General features: G+C 42.3%; 1 protein-coding gene across 4 annotated transcripts; it reads right to left on the bottom strand.

Annotated features, from left to right (window-relative positions):
• Positions 1-5,309: 5,309 nt before the first annotated feature.
• LOC134071550 (uncharacterized) lies at positions 5,310-17,982 on the bottom strand. Of its 4 annotated transcripts, XM_062528317.1 has the most exons (10): positions 17,857-17,982; positions 17,686-17,775; positions 17,516-17,599; positions 17,346-17,429; positions 16,747-16,836; positions 16,510-16,605; positions 16,328-16,423; positions 6,122-6,211; positions 5,945-6,031; positions 5,310-5,412 (listed from the first exon to the last, which is right to left on the bottom strand). In XM_062528317.1, the coding sequence occupies exons 1-10, from the start codon at positions 17,909-17,911 to the stop codon at positions 5,393-5,395; spliced, it is 792 nt and encodes a 263-aa protein (XP_062384301.1). In that variant the 5' UTR covers positions 17,912-17,982; the 3' UTR covers positions 5,310-5,392. The 4 variants fall into 4 exon arrangements, with proteins under 4 accessions (XP_062384301.1, XP_062384317.1, XP_062384309.1 ...); XM_062528333.1 differs by lacking the exon at positions 16,747-16,836; XM_062528325.1 differs by lacking the exon at positions 17,346-17,429.
• Positions 17,983-22,318: the final 4,336 nt, after the last annotated feature.

Raw genomic sequence — 22,318 nt, 5'->3', positions numbered from 1 at the left:
AATCACACGAGTTCCAGGTATGAATCGTTTAGTGACTAATGGGGTCTGGCCTAGTAGACCTCTGAAGTTCCTCTACAAAAAAGCTGCCATATTGCCCTTATAAGGAGATCCGATCCGGTATCTTGAGATTTCTTTCTATGGGAAAATTACATAGGGATTTTCAATTATTGCACCTGTTAAACTCTCACGGGGACGAAAAAATTGGAAATACAGACGTTTTGCACAACAAAGTTTTTTCCTCTGCCTTTGAGTGGATACTGTGATCTTCGGTAGCCTAGGTGAAGACGGTACACACTGGCTATGTCTCATTCCGCCTACTTTCGTCAGTGCCCTGAGAATGTGCACTGACCACTTACTGCCGTAGTGCCCACTTTCGATGATTAGTACTGTCCCAAAATCAACACTTTTGTTAACACACTTACAGGAAATGACAGGCGGAATGAACGTTACAAACGTGACGTGCTAGGTAGCTAGGTAGCATTAGCATGTAAGGTTACGTTAACTCTCCTAATGATTGTTGGCTTTAGTCAGTGATGACATGTAATTAATGCATTAGACAACAGTAAACGTTTTGTATTTCTGCTGTTACTTACATTAATACCAGAGTTAACATGTATAACATGCTCATCCCAGTGGCTGGCTGGCTGAACGTGCTAGGTAGCTAGGTAGCATTAACCTGTAACTTTTAGGCTAATTAACTCGCCAAATAATTATGTCGGCTTCAGTCAGTGAGGGACATGTAAGTGATGCATTAGACAACAGTACAATGTCTCGTTTTACCACCATTGCTTACATTTATGAAAGCAGAGACAACCGGACCTGCGACGATACAGGCTCGGTTGAATTGTCCGCCATTGTTTTCAAATTTGAAAAAACCTCCACTACGTCCTTGGTCCCTCCCCTTCCGCTTTTTAGTCAAGATGGCGTCCGTTTAGTGGGAGTAGGGTCCATCGTTCCACACTGAACTTTTTGACCGTTTTTAGGGGGTCATCCGGGTACCTTCAGTGCACTGACTTTTTGTGTTATCTACACTATATACTTAAAACTAAGTGGTCGAAGGGTAGAAGTGGGCGGAATGAGACATAGCCACTGATCTTTGCTACCCCAGAGCTAACTTACAACTTGCCATAGGCAGTTAGCTTCAATTAACACCCGGAACTCCTTATATGGGCAAAGATGGCAGCTTTGAATCCTATTTGTAGGCGAACTTCAGAGGTCTATTGAGCTACCTGAATTCGAGCTGGCCAGTATTTCTCAACATCAACATTATGTTGAAATGTTAGGTGAAAGTCATTCATTTTCTAAACTAGTTTTAAAGCTGTGTACACATCTTGCACACTCTAGCAACCACACTAAAAAGCAATTCGCTGGTTGATTTCAGAACTGAATTTATACCATCATTTTGTCTAAAAAAAAAATATTTAAAAAAAAAAAATTGTATGTACAAATGAATATGTTATGCAAAACCTATAGACAGAAATTCAGAAGAAAGTGTGCCCATTTTACATTAGGCTCCATATGACTTCAGTTCTGCCAAGAGTGAGTCCACACAAAGTCTTTCACATTCCAAACAAAGACGACTCCATTGAAACCATTTTCAGAAAGCGAGTGTAATTATTACCGCCACTAGCATGGTGGTCATATCGTGATTGTGAATGTTTTTTTCCCCCCTTCTTTTACTTCCTGAATTTTTGGTCAATGGTTTCTGGGACACCGTAAGACCGGGGCACATGAAACTTGGTGGGCATGTAGCCCCAGTAGACTTCTACAGGGAAAAATCTGTTTGGTCCCCGGGGGCCACTCCACCCCCGTGCTGGCCCCCCGAAACCCAAAAATTGCAGTTTTTCCTAAATAACCGAGGATGACAAAACGTTTATGGTATGTTGGTCTCAAGAGCCAGCATCAACTTAGTTGATAACCAGTCATTTGTGATTTGCACCCCCATAGTAAAACATGAAAATGCAATATTGTACTGCTTTAATCGCCCTTATCTTCAGATGAAATGTTGTGAACTGTACCAAATTTCATGTGCATGATTAACCTAACATCTTGGGAGCTCAGTATGCCATGTTTTGTGGAATTTCATCCATGGGGGGCTAAAAAATAAAATAATTTATGTGTACATTTAGTCACTGGACACCCATCGGCCTGCAGATGGTGCTATTGAGTGAAGAATTGCTGGTTAAGAATGACACTGTCACACTCACACACACACACACACGTGTACTCACACACACATACCGGTACACAGATTCTACACACGCACACACACACACACACGTATGCATGCACACATACACACACGTATCCACGCACAGACATGCACGCACACACACTCTTATGCAAAAAAGCAAACTCACATGCACACACTCATTTACACGAGCTGCAAGAGTAGGAGATTTATGCAAATAAATTGCAGAAATAGAGATACAGGAAAGTTGACAAGCGTCATTTATTTTTGTGGAGAGAATGTGCAGAACTGAGCGGCGGTCATATTGTGTACCGCTATGCGGTACATCTAGTTTGCCCTTCAAATTTGATGAATTACAAATCGAAGTACTTAACCCTTGTAAGGTGTTCGGGTCTGTGGGGCTCATTTTCTGTGAACATAAAAATAACTCGTCTTCAATGACTGCACACAGTACACCCAGAGAATGTCTAATAAGGGGAGAAGGACCACTAGCGAAATACTTCCGCAAGGTACTGCAACTAGAGGGCGATCGCGAGCAAGTGATGAATGAATGGGTAGCAATGGAGCTGAACCCCCCAGTACCACATTTCTCGTTATATAATTTTTTCTCCTAAAATTGCATTAATGCATGCGATGCAGGATAACTTGACTTAACAATCAGCTGACCAATACAATTTTCAATATGTGTTGTTATTCCTAAAAACCCTTTCAAAGTTTTCATGTCACGTGACACAAGCGAACCACTTTACGGCCATAGACCTAAAAGAAGGTTCAGCTTCACGACGGTCGTAATCGGTCGCGATTGTCGCGAGCATCCATGAGCTAAATGCTAGCATGTTACAGGGAAAACGGCCCATCCTATGAAAAGCAGAAAGGACATGAGTGACTTTTTATTTCATTTCCAGTGGAAAACCTATACTCAGGTAGCTACTACGACAATGTACATTAAGAAATGAAGTTGTCAACTGTGAAAAAAACGAGTTCTAGCCGCTTAGCTCCATAGACCACAATTCATTTATCACTTGCTCGGCAACGCCCCTAGCGGAATTTCAACAGATTGCATGAACAATCCTGTACAATGGAGTTAATAGGAAGTGGACCGGCTCTCCCTAAAGGGGCTCTGGTACACCTCCCACACAGCTATTACATAGGTGGTGTTTGGGTCTACTGGACCCGAGTGTAGTAATTGTAGGTACCGTACAGTACCGTAACTGCATCACCCTATCTGGGCCTGCTGTGTGGCCACGCGCGTCATTTCGTACATTTCAATCTCCTTCACCTATTCTGATTTAGTTCTCAGAAATAAGCACCAATGATTTTTTTTTTTTTAAGTAATGGAATTCTTTTTCATAAAAGAAAATGATTCGTATAGGCTAATCAAGGGTAAGCAGCATGAACCAATATTAATTGGCCATTTTACTTTGTTATATCCTTTGCATCATTTGAAGTGATGTAATTTCATGAAAACAGAGTAACAGTACCACAACAGAGTCTGCGTACCACCATTGGTACCTGTACCACAGTTTGAGAACCACTGGTCTAAGTCTTAAATAGTGTGCTAGTGTCAATATCCACAAATTCAATTTGAGAAAGAATCTAAATCTTTTTTTTTTAAGTATATTTTTGGGGGCTTTTTGCCTTTATTAGTACAGTGAAGTGGTAGACAAGAAACAAGTGGGAGAGAGAGACAGGGTGGGACCGGGACATGACCACAGGCCAGATTCTAACCTGGGTCCCCGTGGGCACTCGGACCTGTATAATGTACAAGCGCTGTAGCCTGCTGCAGCACAGCGCCCCCAGACAGAATCTAAAGGCTTATTCACACCTGCCTTGTTTAGTTCGATTAAAATGAACTCAAGTTCGTTTCTTGCTTGGTTCGGACCTTTTTGACTGGTGTGAATACAATCACTCGAACTCTGGCGCGGATCAAACAAGCGGACCGAGACCCAGTTGAGGTGGTGGTCTTGGAGCGGTTCCTACCGAACCCTGGTGCGGTTCGTTTATGGTGTGAAAGCGCCCGACCTCGATCCGACCCAGTTGCAGAAATCTAGCTTTTTTGGATTTGACAAGCTCCCGTAGTTTTCACGCATTGTGGGAAATGTAGGATAGCTCCGTGACGCACAACAGCTGTAAGCAGTAGGCTAACGCTTTTTTGGCAACAATAATTTGATTTTGCGTCTCCTACCTGTTCCGTCTTCCGTAGGCCTGCTGTTAGCATGTTGGGACACACGAGAGCTCTCCTTCTCAGCTGTTTTACTGCGTCTTCGTCGTTGCAAAATTACGAGCATGATATTGTTAAACTCATGTTGCATCAAACAGTCTTGACGCTCGAGCACTTCTGCAAAGCTGTAACTGTATAAACTACATTGCTAGGTAGCCTGGCACGCCCTCCCAGTGACTCAACACCTTCGGCGTTGCTGTTGCTGGTCTGGTCAACTGCTAATCGGGAAGGATTTCTGAATTCCCGAAATCTGCGGAACTGCCCCCTTTGGTCGAGAACCAATCAACTTTGAGTAGCTCCAACGGCTCTGGGTAGAGGCGTGTTCAAGGCAGAGGAAAGAGTGTTATTGGTTTAAACTCGGCAAACCGCTTTCTGACATCGACCAGTAGCAAATCGAGGCACTTAAAGGAGGCGGGTCAACCAACGCTTGGAGAAACCGTGTTAGCACAGGCTCTTGGTCAGACTAAAGTCTCGCAGAGCCTTTCAAGTCGATGGCAATCAGGCTAATTGCTAGGATAATAACGAGTACAGTACGCAAAGTCTCCATAGTATTTACGTGGGACAACTTTGACTTTCTATTCTTCACCCCGCCTACACGTTTATCAGCCAATGGTTGAACGACCTTAGCACATGTGTTTGTTTATAAATTCTGGTCCGGTTGCAATTAATCAGTGTGAAAGCGAACCGCACTTAAAAAAAAAAAAAAGGTCCGGACCAAAGCAAGTGAACTAACGGACCTTCCTGGTGTGAATACGCCCCAAATCTAACTCTGAACAAACCAAATGAGTTCACATTACAGAATAGGAATATGTAGTTAATACTACAGGAGTTAGTAAAGAGGTCTAGTCAGCTTGACCACCAAAATGGACCAGAGTCATGAAACAAGGAAAGACAATGTTTGACAAGAAAATGTGATCTTTATTGAAATTCAAGATGGAGAAAGTCATGACAGAATTCCATTAAGCATTCCGAGAGTCACATCAGGAGTCATTGTGGGGGTCTACAGGGATAAAAGCAGCTTTTTACTTACAATACAATAAGCCATTGCTTCAAGCTAGGGGAAATCTAACACTGCAAAACCTGCTTGTCCAATACAATCTAACCAAGTGTTTTAATCTTATACATCAAGTAAAAAAAATAGTTGGCATCATTTTCAGTACAAAGACACTTACCCAGTGCTTTCTTTTGAGATCATTTGACTAAGTTTGTCTTTGTCTTATTTTTATATTATCTGCCAGTGCAGCAAGTACATTCATCCTTAAAATAAGGCAAAATCTTCTTAACTTAAGTGAAATTATCTTTTGAGAGAGCGCTAGGTAAGTATTTTCATACTTAACAATATCAAATAGATCATCTTAAGAGAATTACACGGTTAGATCAATTGTTTGCAGTGAAAGCTCTGCATATTTCTTGCAGCCCCAATTGTAATGGTTGAAAATCAGTAGAAACAACCGTCAAGATTGAAATTCCAGACTCAATAAAAAAATTACATTTAATATTGTATACAACAGAAGACATGAAAGTAAAATTACCAGTAATGGCGGTTACATCTTGGGCAGGGGTAGTCCCATTTTGCTGATTCAGTACAGTGGTTAACACAGCATCCTCACTTGGACCATCTTGAGATTCCACAAAAGAAAAAAAAAAGGCAACAGCAGTTATAAACAAGACATGGAAATATGTGCTACACTTCACACAGCAAGCCTTACCAGTTCCAGTGTGGGCCAAAGTGGTCTGGTTTTGGGCATTTTGGGTTGTGGTGGCAACCTCAGCATCGTCACTTGGTTCATCTGGTGACTCTACACGAACAAAGTCAGAATCAGTTTCAGACCCTAGTAGGTACCAACATCAATAAAGTTGTGATTCTGCTACACAAGAATGTCTAGTTACCAAGATGAATCAAAGGGGATTGGTCAATTGAACGAAACGGCACCTACAGTAGTAGTAGTAGTAGTAGTAGTAGTGTACTACAGTAGGTAATCGTTTGTGATGCCAATGAAACACGTTCAGACACATGATAATAATTCAACTCGAGTTAGGGCCTAGTTACTTCTGGACTCCTCAGATACAGGAAGCTACCCTCTAATGAACAATCACTTTTAACAACAGTCTCGGCTTAAACTGAACAGACGTCATTAACATAGCGACACTTGTGCTTCCCCTGCTCCCTCATATCAAAATGGTGTGAAAAAAAGGTCCATTCCTACTACCTGTAACAGGTGATTCAAAGATCAGTTCATTAATTTAGTTGTGCCAGAGGGGTATTTCACAAAACCTAGATAAGGGATTAAGCTGGGATTTTTTGGTTATCCTGGATGAACTTACCCTTGACTCGGTTTCACAAAAGAGATGCTACATAAGTTGCCATGGGAATTTATTCTCTGAAGCTAGCCTGCTCCCGACCAGGCTAACAGCCAAGATAAGTTAATTCTAATGGTAAATATAGCTGCAAGCAGCAATGTGGGGGCCAAGCTTTGGAAATTTGGAAAGACGACCCCCCCCTCCGCCCCTCCCCCTGTGACCACCATAGAGGAGTATTTGTGTGCTTTTGTCTGGGCGCGAGAGAGAGAGAGAGAGAGAGAGAGAGAGAGAGAGAGAGAGATAGCTGTAAAGGCATTTCGGTAACCTATTTTGTGGAATTTTCGTAACCTTAGTGGCATTTCTGTAACGTTGTGTGGCATTTTGGTAACGTCCAAGTGGCATTTCTGCAACCAAATTGGCATTTTAGTAACATTCCTTTTTTGAGTGGAATATTTGTAACATATGAAATAAAAAGCTTTTTGCATACAATTGAATATAATCTGAGTTACTTACCACCCTCTTAGTGTCATCATGCAAAAAAAATTAAACATTTTGTTTATACATCTACAGGAGATGGAATTATCATATTGCGTCTATATTCTCTCTCTCTCTCAACTATCTACAATTATTTTCTAGAATTATTTTAATTTGTAAATGTACACACAATTAAGTAATGAGTCATCCATAGGTTTAAGAAGAGAAAATGAGCAAGTTTATGAATGAGCAACATTCACAAGGCCAGAACTGAGAGACTCAGGAGAAGCTTCTAACCTCAGGCCATCTGAATCATGAACTCACACTATACTGAAATTGTACACATTCACTCCCCAGCTCTCACAGACACTTCTTAACATTTAACACCACAGACACACAAATACCTGACTGCAGCACATTATATACCATTATATTCCCATTGTAAGTATCCCAGAGATACATCCTAAAATGTACTGACTGTGAGTTCAGCTGGTCAGTTTGTAACGCCCATGTGCCACGTATGAGGTCAGATATTTTGCATTTAGAAGGGTGGAATATGACTTTGCATACATTAAATGACATCTACACATTAAGTGCTTTCAGGAAATACTAGTGCAGTGCCCGTACAAACAATGTTTTCCAAGACACTTGTTGCCCAATTACATCAATCAGGCAACAGAACCGCTAGGGCGGTAGGCAACCGCGGTTGTTGATGTAGAGTAGCCTATGCAACGTTACGTTACTCTAACAGACTGCTTACCAACATGGGTGCATGTGTGTCGGACTCAGCACGTTTTCTCCAAGATCAACGATGTTGAAACGGTCCGTTGTTTCAGTGAGACATTGTAATTTCCATGAATGGCAACACGTGAGTTTGTCAGCGAAATGGGCTTTTTTTTTCTATGCTGGAGTGAGAGTGAGATGGGGAGTGGCTAGAGTTAGAGTGGCTAGAGAGTGGTAGAATTGTATTTTGCTTAATTTAACGATATCTTTGTCATTTTTTGTCCAAAAACGACCAAACTTTGCACTGCAGTCACGAATTCCATTAGCAGAGCTGCCAACTTTTCAAAAAATCTTGGAGTGAGATTCTGTCGGGAGTGACCAAAAATGTGTCCTGCACTCAGCCTACTGTTGTCGCGACACCAAAATTATTGTTTTGATACCGATACTTTTTCGATGCTTTTTTATCATTTTAGTGTATTTGGTGATTTAATCATCAGTTGCCTAATATTGAATATTGTGTGATTATTCACACCAGTGGCCATCCAAGATTTTGCTTGACCCTCCACACACACACACACACACACACACACACACACACACACAAAGAGTGAGAGAAAATTATAGTCATGTTTCTATAGGCCTACCATATATTTTGGAATTCATATAATTGTACATATTTGACAACGTTTAGTATTTTACAATCTGTATAATTACTAGTAGCAAAAATGTTTAGTCATTTGTGTACTGATTTCAAGACTATTACACTTAGTCATATCTTTAAGTGGTGTGTAGGTCTAATTGAGTGCGCATTAGCGGTGTGCGTAATTGAGTGCCTGTCGCTTTAAGAAATACGTGAGGGTAGCTGTAGCCTTCGCGAGTGAAAAAAAAGTTGCATAATAGCCTAGTGCATGACAAGGATATGTGGAAGCAATTCGTTTTGCTTTCTGTGTCATTAGATAAACTAGATGTACCGCAAAGCGATACACAACATGACCGCCGCTCAGTCCTGCACATTCTCTCCGCAAATATCAATCACACTTTTGTTTCCATGCTTGCTTTTGTGTATGAGTGCTTCTCTGTCTATGAGTGTGTGTGTGTGTGTGTGTGTGTGTGTCTGCTTGTGTGTGTTTTATGTGTCTCTATGTGTATATGTTCACTGTGCTCTCTGCCATCACTGTCACTCCAATATCAGATCACACACACACACACACACACACACACACACACACACACGCAGGCACACACTCACACACACATACACACATGCGAATGTGTGTGCTCGCACACACACACACACACACACATACACAGGCACGCACACACACACACACACACACACACACACACACACACACACAGAGAGAAAGAGAGAACACACACAAAATACACACAGATAACACAAAACACACACAGACACAGAGAGAGAGAGAGAGAAAGAAAGAGAACACACAGTGTGTGTGTGTGTGTGTGTGTGTGTGTGTGTGTGTGTATTGTGCATTTGTGTGTGTGTGTGTGTGTGTGTGTGTGTGTGTGTGTGTGTGTGTGTGTGTGTGTGTAAGGGTGCATGTGTGCATGCGTGTGGGCGTGTTTGTGCATGTGTTTGTGTAATTTTTTTATGTACATGTGTGTATATGCTGGTGCCTGTGTGTGTAGGTATGTGTCTGTGTGTGTGTATGTGTATCTATGTGTGTGTGTTCCTGCATGTTTGTATGTTTGTTGCACCCAGAGGAACCATTCTATTTTTAAAACATATATATTTGGAAACTAGTTAATTAAAGGTTTCTAACGGTGTCACTTATATGTTTCTAGGACAACAACTAGCAGAGATTGAGATGTTTGGAACAGTTTTTCAAATCCCCAGGGGGGGATTTAGACTCCAGAGGGTTAATACCACCATCTACAGGCCGATGGGTATACAGTCCTGAATGTACACATAAATCCATTTATTTTATAGCCCCCCGTGGATGAAATTCCACAAAACGTGGCATACTCCCAGAGGGTGTCAGGTTGATCATACACATGGAATTTGGTGCAGTTCATAACATCTCATCTGAAGATAGGGGCGATTCTAGCAATATTACATTGCATTTTCAATTTTTACCATGGGGGTGCAAATCACAAATGACTGGTTATAAGCAAAGTTGATGCAAGCTCTTGAGACCAACATACCATAAACATTTTGTCATCCTCGGTGCTGACAAAATGTTAGTCTGCTGGGGCTACTTGCCCACCAAGTTTCATTTGCCCCGGTGTTACGGTGTCCCGGGAATCGTTTACACATGCACACACGCCATACATCCATTTTCTCACGCAAAACAACATCTGATCTTGGGCTGATTTTGCCTGTTTACACACGCACACACGCCATACATCCATTTTCTCACGCAAAACAAAATCTGATCTTGGGCTGAGACCTGAGACTCGTTCGTTCCTTTTCAAACTCCTTGACGGTAGCCTAGATGGCGCTAAGAAGCGTCTAAGTTTGCGATAGAAGGAGGAGACACCCGCGGGAGAAACCTTTATTGTCGAGAAAATCGCCAATCTGGTCAAAGACTAGGTATGTTGTTGCAATCAATGTCACAAATCATATATAGGCCTATCGTTAATTAAGAACTCACCCTCTTCAACTTTAAATCTTCAAATTAATTAGTTTGTGTGGATTTGATTCCCTACATGTTAACTTTAGACTAACTTGTTGCACTTTTGTTGCACTGTTTGTTTGCTGGAACGTGGGGATGAATAATGAAACATTGCAAGACACTCATCTCTCATACGATCCCATGAAAGATTTTCTTCGACTTGTTATTTTGTATGTATTTATGACTGCCGCTAGCATAGCTAGCGAAGCGGTCTTATAGTTGCTGTCAACGTTTTTTTTTTTTTTTTCGTCATCGATTCTGAATTTTTGGTCAACAGGCAAAAAAACATGCAAAGTCATATTCCACCCTTCTAAATGCAAAATATCTGACCTCATATGTGGCACCCGGGCGTTACAAACTGACCAGCTGAACTCAAAGTCAGTACATTTTAGGATGTATCTCTTGGATACTTACACCTAGGTGCCTTCAATTATATATTTTCTGGAAGATCTTGATGAGTAGATGTCATTTAATGTATGCAAAGCCATATTCCCCCTTTCTAAATGCAAAATATCTGACCTCACGTGGCACATGGGCATTACAAATTGACCAGCTGAACTCACAGTTAGTACATTTTAGGATGTATCTCTTGGATACTTACACCTAGGTGCCTTGTATCATATATTTCCTGAAAGCTCTTGATGTGTAGATGTCATTTAACGTATGCAAAGCCATATTACTAAATGCAAAATATCTGACCTCATACTGTATGTGACACACGGGCGTTACAAACTGACCAGCTGAACTCACAGTCAGTACATTTTAGGATGTATCTCTTGAATAATTACACCTAGGTGCCTTAAATCATATATTTCCTGAAAGCTCTTGATGTGTAGATGTCATTTAATGTATGCAAAGCCATATTCCACCCTTCTAAATACAAAATATCTGACCTCATATGTGGCACACGGGCATTACAAACTGACCGGCTGAACTCACAGTCAGTACATTTTGAACACAGACTGCTAGACATGTGAAAAGTCATCTGTCAGTATTTGTCAATTGTAGATATGTGATTCAATGATGTACATTTTTGATATTGTTCACAGCTAGTCTAAACCTAACCCTAGGCAATGTTACAGAAATGCCACAAATTACACTTTTACTTGTAGTGCTCTCTTCCGATATATTTAAAAAAAAAACATTTCCAACAATATTGTAAGTGTTACTTTACTGTCCAAAGCTATAGTGTTACCTTCCCCCTTAATTTTATGCAGGCTGAAATCACAAACATTTTATATTTCCCATTCATTCTCATTCATTTATATGTGGAAATGTCTATATTTTTTACTTATATTGTCATTAATGTCAATAGTAGTATTTGTCAAGTAGATATGTGATTCAGTGATATAATGATGTAAATGCTTTTTTGATATTGTTCATAGTTTGGCTAAACCTAACCCTAGGCAATGTTACAGAAATGCCACAAAATACACTTTTACTTTGTAGCACTCTCTTCCGATATATTTTTTAAAAAAATGTCCAACAATATTGTAAGTGTTACTTTACTGTCCAAAGCTATAGTGTTACCTTCCCCCTTAATTTTATGTAGGCTGAAATCACAAACATTTTATATTTCCCATTCATTTTCATTCATTTATATGTGAAAATGTCTATATTTTTTACTTATATTGTCATAAATGTCAAAAGTAGTATTTGTCAAGTAGATGTGTAATTAAGTGATATGATGATGTAAATATTTTTTTGATACTGCTCATAGTTTGACTAAACCTAACCCTAGGCAGTGTTACAGAAATGCCACAGAAACGTAGAATTAGTTCATATTTATCCTTTAGAAACACATCCTCTGAATTTCTGCTAGATGAAATGAAGTATCATACACTATTGTTCATAACTGTGGTGATCATTTGGTTTTTTTGGTGTTATACAAGTAGAATAATAGCAAAAAATAGGGACGTTACCAATATGCCACAATAGATTAGTATACTCCATAAACATGATGAAAATTTAGATTTTTGCTCAGAAACCACTGGGTTACTACACAGACTACTGATTTCCCCTTTTACACAAAGAAAAATGCAAATATTATATTTTAATACTGTTGTAGACAGCAAAACTTCTTCATCACAATTTGTGGAATTTCGGTAACGTCAGCTAAATACAGAAATTCTAAATAAATCCCTAAAAAGTTAACCAATCTTTCTGAAACTAACTGAGGTTGTTATGGGCCCCCCCTACAACAGGTATTGATGAAAAAAAACACTTGCCTCACTAATGCACAACTTGCAAGGAACCACACAATATAAAACCTTCAAGTCCATAGTAGCATATATGATCCAAGGGGCTCTTTTTGGCCAAATATTTTGACAAAAATGTAAAACCGGAGTGAATAAGAGGGAATTATTATGGTCAAGATATAGCACCAAATGAGATCCAGAATCTGTAAAAACATTTTAAATCACCCTAGAAATGGTGGATATAGGACTTGTGGCATTTTGGTAACCTCTCACACCTTTAAATGCCCATCAAATGTATATAACTAAGGTTAAGACTCTAAATAAAATATATGATAAAGAGAAGGATGGCCACATCAGGTTTATGTGTAAAAGTATCCACAGAAACCATATTTGAGTTGTTGGAGAGTGAAAAAGAGCAATGTTACAAAAATGCCACTTCCCTACAGCTATAGAGAGAGAGAGAGAGAGAGAGAGAGAGAGAGAGAGAGAGAGAGAGAGAGAGAGAGAGAGAGAGAGAGAGAGGAAAGCATTACTGAAAAATGAGCTGACTTCCTGTGATTATAGCGTCCCCCTAGTGGTCAAAAGACATGACATGGGAGAGTGGGCGTGTGCAAATGGACCCCCCCCCCCCCCACACGACCACCATAGAGGAGGGTGTGTGTGCTTGTGTCTGGGTTTGAGAAAGCGAGACATGAAAGCATTAATGAAAAATGAGCTGACTTCCTGTGATTATAGCACCCCCCTAGTGGTCAAAAGACATGACATGGGAGAGTGGGCGTGTGCAAATGGAAACCCCCCCCCCCCCCCACGACCACAATAGAGGAGGGTGTGTGTGCTTGTGTCTGGGTAAGAGAGCGAGAAAGATGAAAGCATTAATGAAAAATGAGCTGACTTCCTGTGATTATAGCGCCCCCTAGTGGTCAAAAGACATGACATGGGAGAGTGGGCGTGTGCAAATGGAAACCCCCCCCCCCCCCCCCCACGACCACAATAGAGGAGGGTGTGTGTGCTTGTGTCTGGGTAAGAGAGCGAGAGAGATGAAAGTATTAATGAAAAATGAGCTGACTTCCTGTGATTATAGCGCCCCCCTAGTGGTCAAAAGACATGACATGGGAGAGTGGGCGTGTGCAAATGGAACCCCCCCCCCACGACCACCATAGAGGAGTTTGGGACAGAGAGAGAGTGGATGTGAAGAAAATAGCCAAAATTATTTTCTATTTTTTTTTTGGTGTGTGTGTGTCCTTAGGATGTGTCCCTAAGTCCACTTACCAAGTTTGGTTTTGATAGGTGAAAGTGTTGTTTATTATAATGCCCCTAGTGGTCAAACGTCACCAAATTTAGTGTAGGTCCTCAGGATGTGCTCACAAGCCCTTGTACCAAGTTTGGTGTTGATACGAGAAAGTTTTGCTAATTATAGCGCCCCTAGTGGTCAGAGTACACCAAATGTATTGTGCGTCCTCAGGGTGGGGTCCCAAGTCCATATACCAAGTTTGGTTTGGATACGTGAAAGCATTGCTGAGATATGAGCCTACTTCCTGTTACTATAGCGCCCCCACAGTTGTCAAAGGGCACCAAAGTTGTTGAGGCTTCCCTTAATTGGGTTCTGAACCCATGTTCTAAGTTTGGTCTTGATACGTGAAAGCCTTGCTGAGATATAGGTTCACTTCCTGTGTGGCGGCTTCGCCGCCAATTTGGATTGGCTGATACAGGCGAGCACTTCCGTCAATTGTTTCATAAAGCAATGCAATTATAAGTCATGGTCTGAAGATGGTCTGTGCAAATTTTGGTGAGAATCGGATGAATTCTCTGACCTGTGAAACTTTTTGAAAGTTTTGACCTTGGGTCTATTGGTGGCGCTACAGCGTTTGTGGAAAAGTCTTGTTAATTGGTGGGTGGGGCTATACCTATTGCGTTAATGTACTGAGCAAGTTTCAGCTTGATAGGTCTAAGCATTTTAGAGTTATTTGCATTAATGTTGTTGAAAAAATTATGAATTTTGACCTGTTGGTGGCGCTGGAGTTTTGGGCTCTGGGGTCTGAAAATTGGGGTAAGTGGTCATTGGCTCAGGGAGAATAAGTGTACAAAATTTCCCAACTTTTTACTGTATGGTTTTTTGGTTACATAGAGTATAGGTTCACATGCTGTTTTTTGGTGCGTCGCCAGCTTTGATTGGCTGTGACAGGCAAACGCTTTTGAATATTTATTAACAAAGTGATAAGTCTTGAGTGGCCTTGTGTGAAGGTCATGTGTGACAAGTTTGGTAAGAAATGGACAAAATTTGAGACCTGGGTAAGTTTTAGAAAAATTCAGCCTGACCTGTTGGTGGCGCTGGAGTTTTGGGGTTTGTTGTCTGTAAATTTAATAGATTCGGGCAAATTTGAAGTTGAATGAGTGTGCCAAATTTCAGAACTCTGGAGTGTATGGTTGGCTGGGAAATGGGCAATGTGTAATAATAATAAGAATACGTACAATCACTATGGGTTGCCTCGCAGCTTCGCTGCTTGGCCCCCAATAATAATAATAAGAATACGTAAAATCACTAGGGGTTGCCTCGCAGCTTCGCTGCTTGGCCCCCAATTACATTATCTGATTGGTTCAGCTAGCTGTCATTCAAATCAGACCTGCATGCGATTTTTGAAAGAGCTGTATTCCATTTATATACTATTTGCTACTTGCATTTACTCGCAAAACACAACAGAATGTCTGCCCAATACCATTTAAATTATGGTGGCCTTGTAATTAATTACAAAATCGTTGTTTGCATCTTTTTTTGACTGACGTTGGATGAATAGCCTATAGTAGTTGATTGGAAGTGGAGGGACATATTTCGAAGGTGTTTTCAACTAATTTGGTTTAAAGACAGAATAAAGATATATATAGTCATACTTTGTGCATCTTTGCGGAGGCAAGCGCTTTCTTAATGACGTTGCGTGCCGAGACATGGAAGCTCTCACACGTGGATGCATACGTACATTTGCATTCAGTTGGTCTGCCACACCTACTCCCGCTATGTAACAGAAATAATCATGATTCCCCATCCAGAAAAGTAAAACTTTACCTCGTTGTTGTCTATATCAAAAGCGGTTGTTAACTTTGTGTGCAAGACGCTATTTTTGGCGTCTTTTTTATTCCAACCGTGAGTTATTTGGGGGAGAAACGAGAACGCGCACACATCCCGAATAACTTACACCTGGCTTGACATAGACGCTCCTGTTCATCCTGGATTGGCGTTAGTGAAACGAGTTTGGCAAGGATGACTAGAGAACGCTATGTCAAACCTGGCTTTATCGATTATCTTGGATGTCTTAATTCTGCTTTTGTGAAATACCCCTCTGGTTTAGTAAATACTTTGTGAACAAATAGATGTAGTTGAGCCACATAAAGCTCAGTTGGAGTATTTGCCATGCCTAGATGCATTTTCCATAAATGCTAGAGATGCAAGTGGACTTCCCTCAACAACTGAGAGCTGATGCATAATGACCCATCTCATGATTGAAACCCAATTTAATATACTGGACAATGTTTGTGAACTGCAATGTTTGAGGGTCTTACAATTTTATTTATTTTTTAAATCCCTTACCAGTTACTCCACCTGTGGCAAATGACGTGGTCTGGTTTTGGGGACATGGGGTTGCAGTTACGGATACCACATCATCTTCACTTGGCCCATCGGTTTCTATTCCACATAATACATGTGTTAGTATGTGTAGGTGTGGTGGGGGTCTATTGGATCATAACCACAAATGCCCTGATGGTCCTTACCAGCATTTTCAGTTTGGGCAGCAGGTGTTGTCTGGTTTTGGGGACTTGTGGTAGCGGTCATTTCTGCCCATCCATCTTCACTTGGCCCACCAGTTTCTGTTCCACATAACATAGGTGTGGGTGTATGTGAGAGTGAGTGAATGAGAGTATAGGTGTGCATGGGGAGGGGGGGGGGGGGGGTCTCTTGGTCATGTACGTAACCACAAATAAGGCCACAAATACCCTGATGATCTTTACCAGCATTTTCAGTTTGGGCAGCAGGTGTTGTCTGGTTTTGGGGACTTGAGGTTGCAGTTAGCACATCATCTTCACTTGGCCCATCGGTTTCTGTTCCACATAACATAGGTGTGAGTGAAGGTGTGTATTAGTAGCCTGATTACCATCGACTTTCAAAGGCTCTGCGAGACTTTAGTCTGACCAACAGCCTGTGCTAACATGGTTTCTTGCAAGCGCTGGTTGACCCGCCTCCTTTAAGTGCCTCGATTTGCTACTGGTAGATGTCAGAAAGCGGTTTGCCGAGTTTAAACCAATAACACTCTTTCCTCTGCCTTGAACACGCCTCTACCCAGAGCCGTTGGAGCTGCACAAAGTTGATTGGTTCTCGACCAAAGGGGGCAGTTCCGCAGATTTCGGGAACTCAGAAATCCTTCTCAATGAGCAGTTGACCAGACCAGCAGCAAAAGCCTGAAGGCGTTGCGTCACTGGGAGGGCGTGCCAGGCTAGTGTATTAGTGCATGTGGGTGTACATGGGGGGGAGGGGGGGGAGGGGGGGGGGGGTGTCTCTTGGTTATGTACAGAACCACAAATAAGGCCACAAATGCCCTGAAGGTCCTTACCAGCATTTTCAGTTTGGGCAGCAGGTGTTGTCTGGTTATGGGGACTTGAGGTCGCAGTTACCACGTCATCTTCACTTGGCCCATCTTTATGAGGAAGACCAGTCTCAATTTTAACCCAATAAATCAGACTTGCAGAGTCTCATAAAGCAACAACAAAAAAATAACCTTACCCGTCACATCAGGCTGTGCAGTAGCAGTCTGATTGTGGGGAATTGGTGCTGGAGTGCCTGCTTCAACATCTTCACTTGCACCACCTTGGCATTAAGTTTAGACATTTTAGATTCAACACAACCAATATGCAAGGACATGAGAACATTACAGCATTACATTAAATACTCACCCACAGCTTCAGTTTGAGTCTGATTGTTGGGAGACGGTGTTGTTGAAACATCAACCTCATGGGCAGCTTCCCTCTTTGGAAAACAAATGACTACTCAAAAGAACAGAAGAAATCATTAAATATTTAAATCAGGATTTTAAAAGCATAATTCAACTGTCAAAAGACACTCACCATTACTGAAACTAGCAACGAGGACCAAAACAACAACCTTTGCCATTACTGCCATGTTGAATCACCAAAAACAAAAGGAAGGGTAAATTCCAGGAGGCATTGGAGGCTTATGAAGGCATGACAAACTCATTCTCAATTCAGTGATAACAAGAATCACATGAGTTCCAGGTGTGAATCGTTTAGTGATAAATGGGGTCTGGCCTAACAATAATAGACCTCTGAAGTTCCTCTACAAAAAAGCTGCCATCTTTGCCCATATAAGGAGATCAGGTATCTTGAGATTTTTTTCTATGGGAAAATAACATGGGGATTTTCAATTATCGCACCTGTTAAACTCTCACGGGGACGAAAAAATTGGAAATACAGATGTTTTGCACTACAAAGTTTTTTCCTCTGCTTTTGAGTGGATACTGTGATCTTCGGTAGGTGAAGACGGTACACATTGATCTTTGCTACCCCAGAGCTAACTTACAACTTGCCATAGGCAGTTAGCTTCAATTAACACCCGGAACTCCTTATTTGGGCAAAGATGGCAGCTTTGGATTCTATTTGTAGGCGAACTTCAGAGGCTACCTGAATTCGAGCTGGCCAGTATTTCTTGACATCAACATTATGTTGAAATGTTAGGTGAAAGTCATTCATTTTCTAAACGAGTTTTAAAGCTGTGTACACATCTTGCACAGCAACCACACTAAAAAGCAATTTGCTGTTTCATAACTGAATTTATACCATAATTTTGTCTAAAAAAATGTGTATGTACAAATGAATATGTTAAACAAAACCTATGGACAGAAATTCAGAAGAAAGTGTGCCCATTTTACATTAGGCTCCATATGACTTCATTTCTGCCTAGAGCAGGGGTGTCAAACTCATTTTCACCGAGGGCCACATCAGCCCAATGGTTGCCCTCAAAGGGCCAGATGTAACTTCTAAGATTTGTAGCACCAGCCACAAAATCTTATCGGTAAAACTTCTAAAATCGAGAAGAGCAAAAGGTATCAGCATGACATGTTCTTTTTTATTATTGTTTAGTAAAAACAAAACACCACTGTCAGTTCCATACAGTTTGACTTTTCAATGAGGGTCACTGGTCAGTCAGGAAGAGATCATGCCATGGATTCTTTTATATATATATATATATATTTCTGAGTTTTGCATTGTATTGCAGTGTATTGCCTATACGCAAAAACTGTATCGGACCTTTTAAGCTCTAGCGGGCCACATACTGTATCAGACCCTTAAAGCTCTCGCGGGCCATATGAAATGACGTGGCGGGCCGCATCTGGCCCGCGGGCCTTGAGTTTGACACCTGTGGCCTAGAGTGAGTCCACAGAAAGCCTTTCACATTCCAAACAAAGACGACTCCATTGAAACCATTTTCAGAAAGCGAGTGTAATTATTACCGCCACTAGCGTGGTGGTCATATCGTGATTGTGATTGTTTTTTCCCCCCTTCTTTTACTTCCTGAATTTCTGGTCAACGGTTCCTGGGACACCGTAAGACCGGGGCTCATGAAACTTGGTGGGCATGTAGGCCCAGTAGACTTCTACGGAAAAAAATCTGTTTGGTCCCCGGGGGGCACTCCACCCCCGTGCTGGCCCCCCGAAACCCAAAAATTGCAGTTTTTCCTAAATAACCGAGGATGATAAATGTTTATAGTATGTTGTTCTCAAGAGCCAGCATCAACTTAGCTGATAACCAGTCATTTGTGATTTGTACCGCCATAGTACCGACCTGTACAGAGATTCATCCCACAGTCATTGGTGAAATTCGAACTTTTCAATGCTCAATCCATCAACAACAAATCCACACTGATTGAAGAACACATCAGGGAGAGAGGACTTGATTTCATGTGTTTACTCTGCCCTAAATGAAGCTTGTCCCCCCGGCTACAGTTACTTGGAGGCAGCTCGCAGCACTGGCCGCGGTGGTGGCCTTGCTGTCATCTACCAACAGGGCCTGGAGCTGACCCCCATCTCACTACCTACAACATCTTCATGTGAGTGTCTTGCTTTTAAATGTAAGCCCCCTTTTCCTATGACTGTTCTCCTTATCTACCGGCCACCAAAACCAAACTCTGCCTTCATCCCAGAAATATCTGATCTCCTCACAACACTCTGTACTACCTCTGCAAATACCATAATCCTGGGAGATTTAAATATTCATGTTGATAACCCCTCATGTCACCATGCAGCTGATTTTCTTCAGCTACTAGACACTCTCCACCTACAACAACATGTTGACATCCCGACACATTCTAGGGGACACACACTTGATTTGGTCATCTCTAACTCCGCCCCCATCAGCAACCTACAGGTTTATGATCTTGGTGTGTCTGATCACAAGGTTGTGTCAATGGAGCTGTCTTTCCCCTCCCCCTGCACCAAACCAAAGCGACAGATCCATTTCAGAAAATTGAAAAACATCAATGCGGATGCCCTGGCCCTGGACCTCCAACTTCTCTCTTCTGGCTCTACTGTCTTCCCCTCTGTTGCTGACTCAGTGGATTTCTACAACCAGTCCCTGAGCAGTCTCCTGGACCTCCACGCCCCCCTTACATCCAGGTCAGTCTCATTTTTGCGCTCAGCACCCTGGTACAACTGTGAGCTGCGAAAGATGAAGACGGCTGGGCGTGTTCTTGAGCGGCGGCTCAAGGCCTCTGGACTGACTGTTCACAAACAGGCATACAGAGAACACAGGAGGGAGTATGCTCATGCTCTGAGAGATGCACGGTCCAAGTTTTACTCCAACATTATCAACAACAGCCCAGGTGACTCTAAACAACTGTTTTCAACAATAAATCACCTTCTCAAGCCACCCTCATCCTCCCACTCTGAGACCACTGAGGAGAGGTGCAACATGCACATTACTTTTTTCAAACAAAAAGTTAATAACATCCGCTCCCACCTCTCTGCCAATGCTGTCCTGCCCCTCCCAACTGCTGACCCACCGTTTGAGATTGTCCAGCCCCTCTGCTCTTTCTCTGATGCCACACAGGAGGAGGTGGAGCACATCATCAAAAAAATGAAGCCATCCACCTGTGCTCTGGACCCTTTCCCTTCAGCCCTGCTGAAAGCTAACATCTCTGCCGTCTCTCCACTCATCACCAGCATCATAAAACAATCTCTCATGGCTGGCCATATCCCTTCTGCATTAAAAACGGCTGTCATCAGACCTTTGCTGAAAAAACCCACACTGGATCCAGAAGTTCTCTCCAACTACAGGCCCATCTCCAATCTTCCATTCCTGTCAAAGGTTCTGGAAAAAACAGTTGCAGCACAACTTTTTGATCACCTCAAACACAACAACCTGTTTGAAAAGTTTCAGTCTGGTTTCCGTCCTGGCCATAGCACAGAAACAGCCCTGGTTAGGGTCACCAACGACCTCCTAATGACAGCAGATACTGGTTCCCCATCTCTGCTCATCCTTCTGGACCTAACAGCTGCTTTTGATACAGTAGACCACAACATCCTCCTCCATCGCCTGCAGTACACCATTGGACTCTCAGACAATGCCTACAACTGGTTCCACTCTTACCTGACCGGCAGAACCGAGCACGTCGCCCTGGGCAGGGCAAAATCACATACCCACAACGTCACCTGTGGTGTCCCTCAGGGTTCTGTGCTGGGCCCCGCCCTCTTCACCATCTACATGCTCCCCCTCGGCAATATCATTAGCAGACACGGAATAACTTTCCACTGTTATGCTGATGACACACAGCTCTACCTCAGGACAACCCCCACTTCATCTGCTCCCCTGCCAACATCCACACTGACCACATGTCTGGAGGAGATTGAGGCTTGGATGAAGCTCAACTTCCTTCAATTGAACAGCTCTAAAACAGAAGCAATTCTAGTTGGCTCATCACATCAGCTCCGCTCTTCCACCATCAAAAATATCACCTTCTCTGGACAAAACATCTCCCTGTCAACATCTGTCACCAACTTGGGTGTTAAAATGGACCCACAACTCACTTTTGACACCCACATCAAACATCTCTGCAAGACTTCATTTTACCACCTCAAGAACATTGCCAAACTCCGTCCAACTCTCACCCTGGGCGATGCAGAGAAGCTCATCCACGCCTTTGTTTCCTCCAGGCTGGACTATTGCAATGCACTCCTCATTGGGATCTCTGGCAAGAGCATCCAGAGACTTCAATACATCCAGAACAGTGCTGCCAGGATCCTGATGAGGGTGCGCAAGCATGAACATATCACCCCCATTCTGAAAAGTCTCCACTGGCTCCCGGTTAATTTCAGAATAGAGTATAAGATCACACTCCTCACCCACCAGTGCATATATGGACATGCTCCCCTCTACCTACAGGAACTCCTCACCCCCCAGACCTCCTCACGCCCCCTGCGGTCAACAATCATTAACACCCTCCAAATCCCCAGAACCAAGCTCCACAGGATGGGTGACAGAGCTTTCTCTGCTGCTGCTCCCAGGCTATGGAATG

Source organism: Sardina pilchardus, chromosome 2 (assembly GCF_963854185.1).
Source record: "Sardina pilchardus chromosome 2, fSarPil1.1, whole genome shotgun sequence".
Classification (NCBI taxonomy): domain Eukaryota; kingdom Metazoa; phylum Chordata; class Actinopteri; order Clupeiformes; family Clupeidae; genus Sardina; species Sardina pilchardus.
The sequence above is the reverse complement of the archived record's forward strand: the minus strand, read 5'-3'. Positions and strand labels throughout refer to the sequence as shown.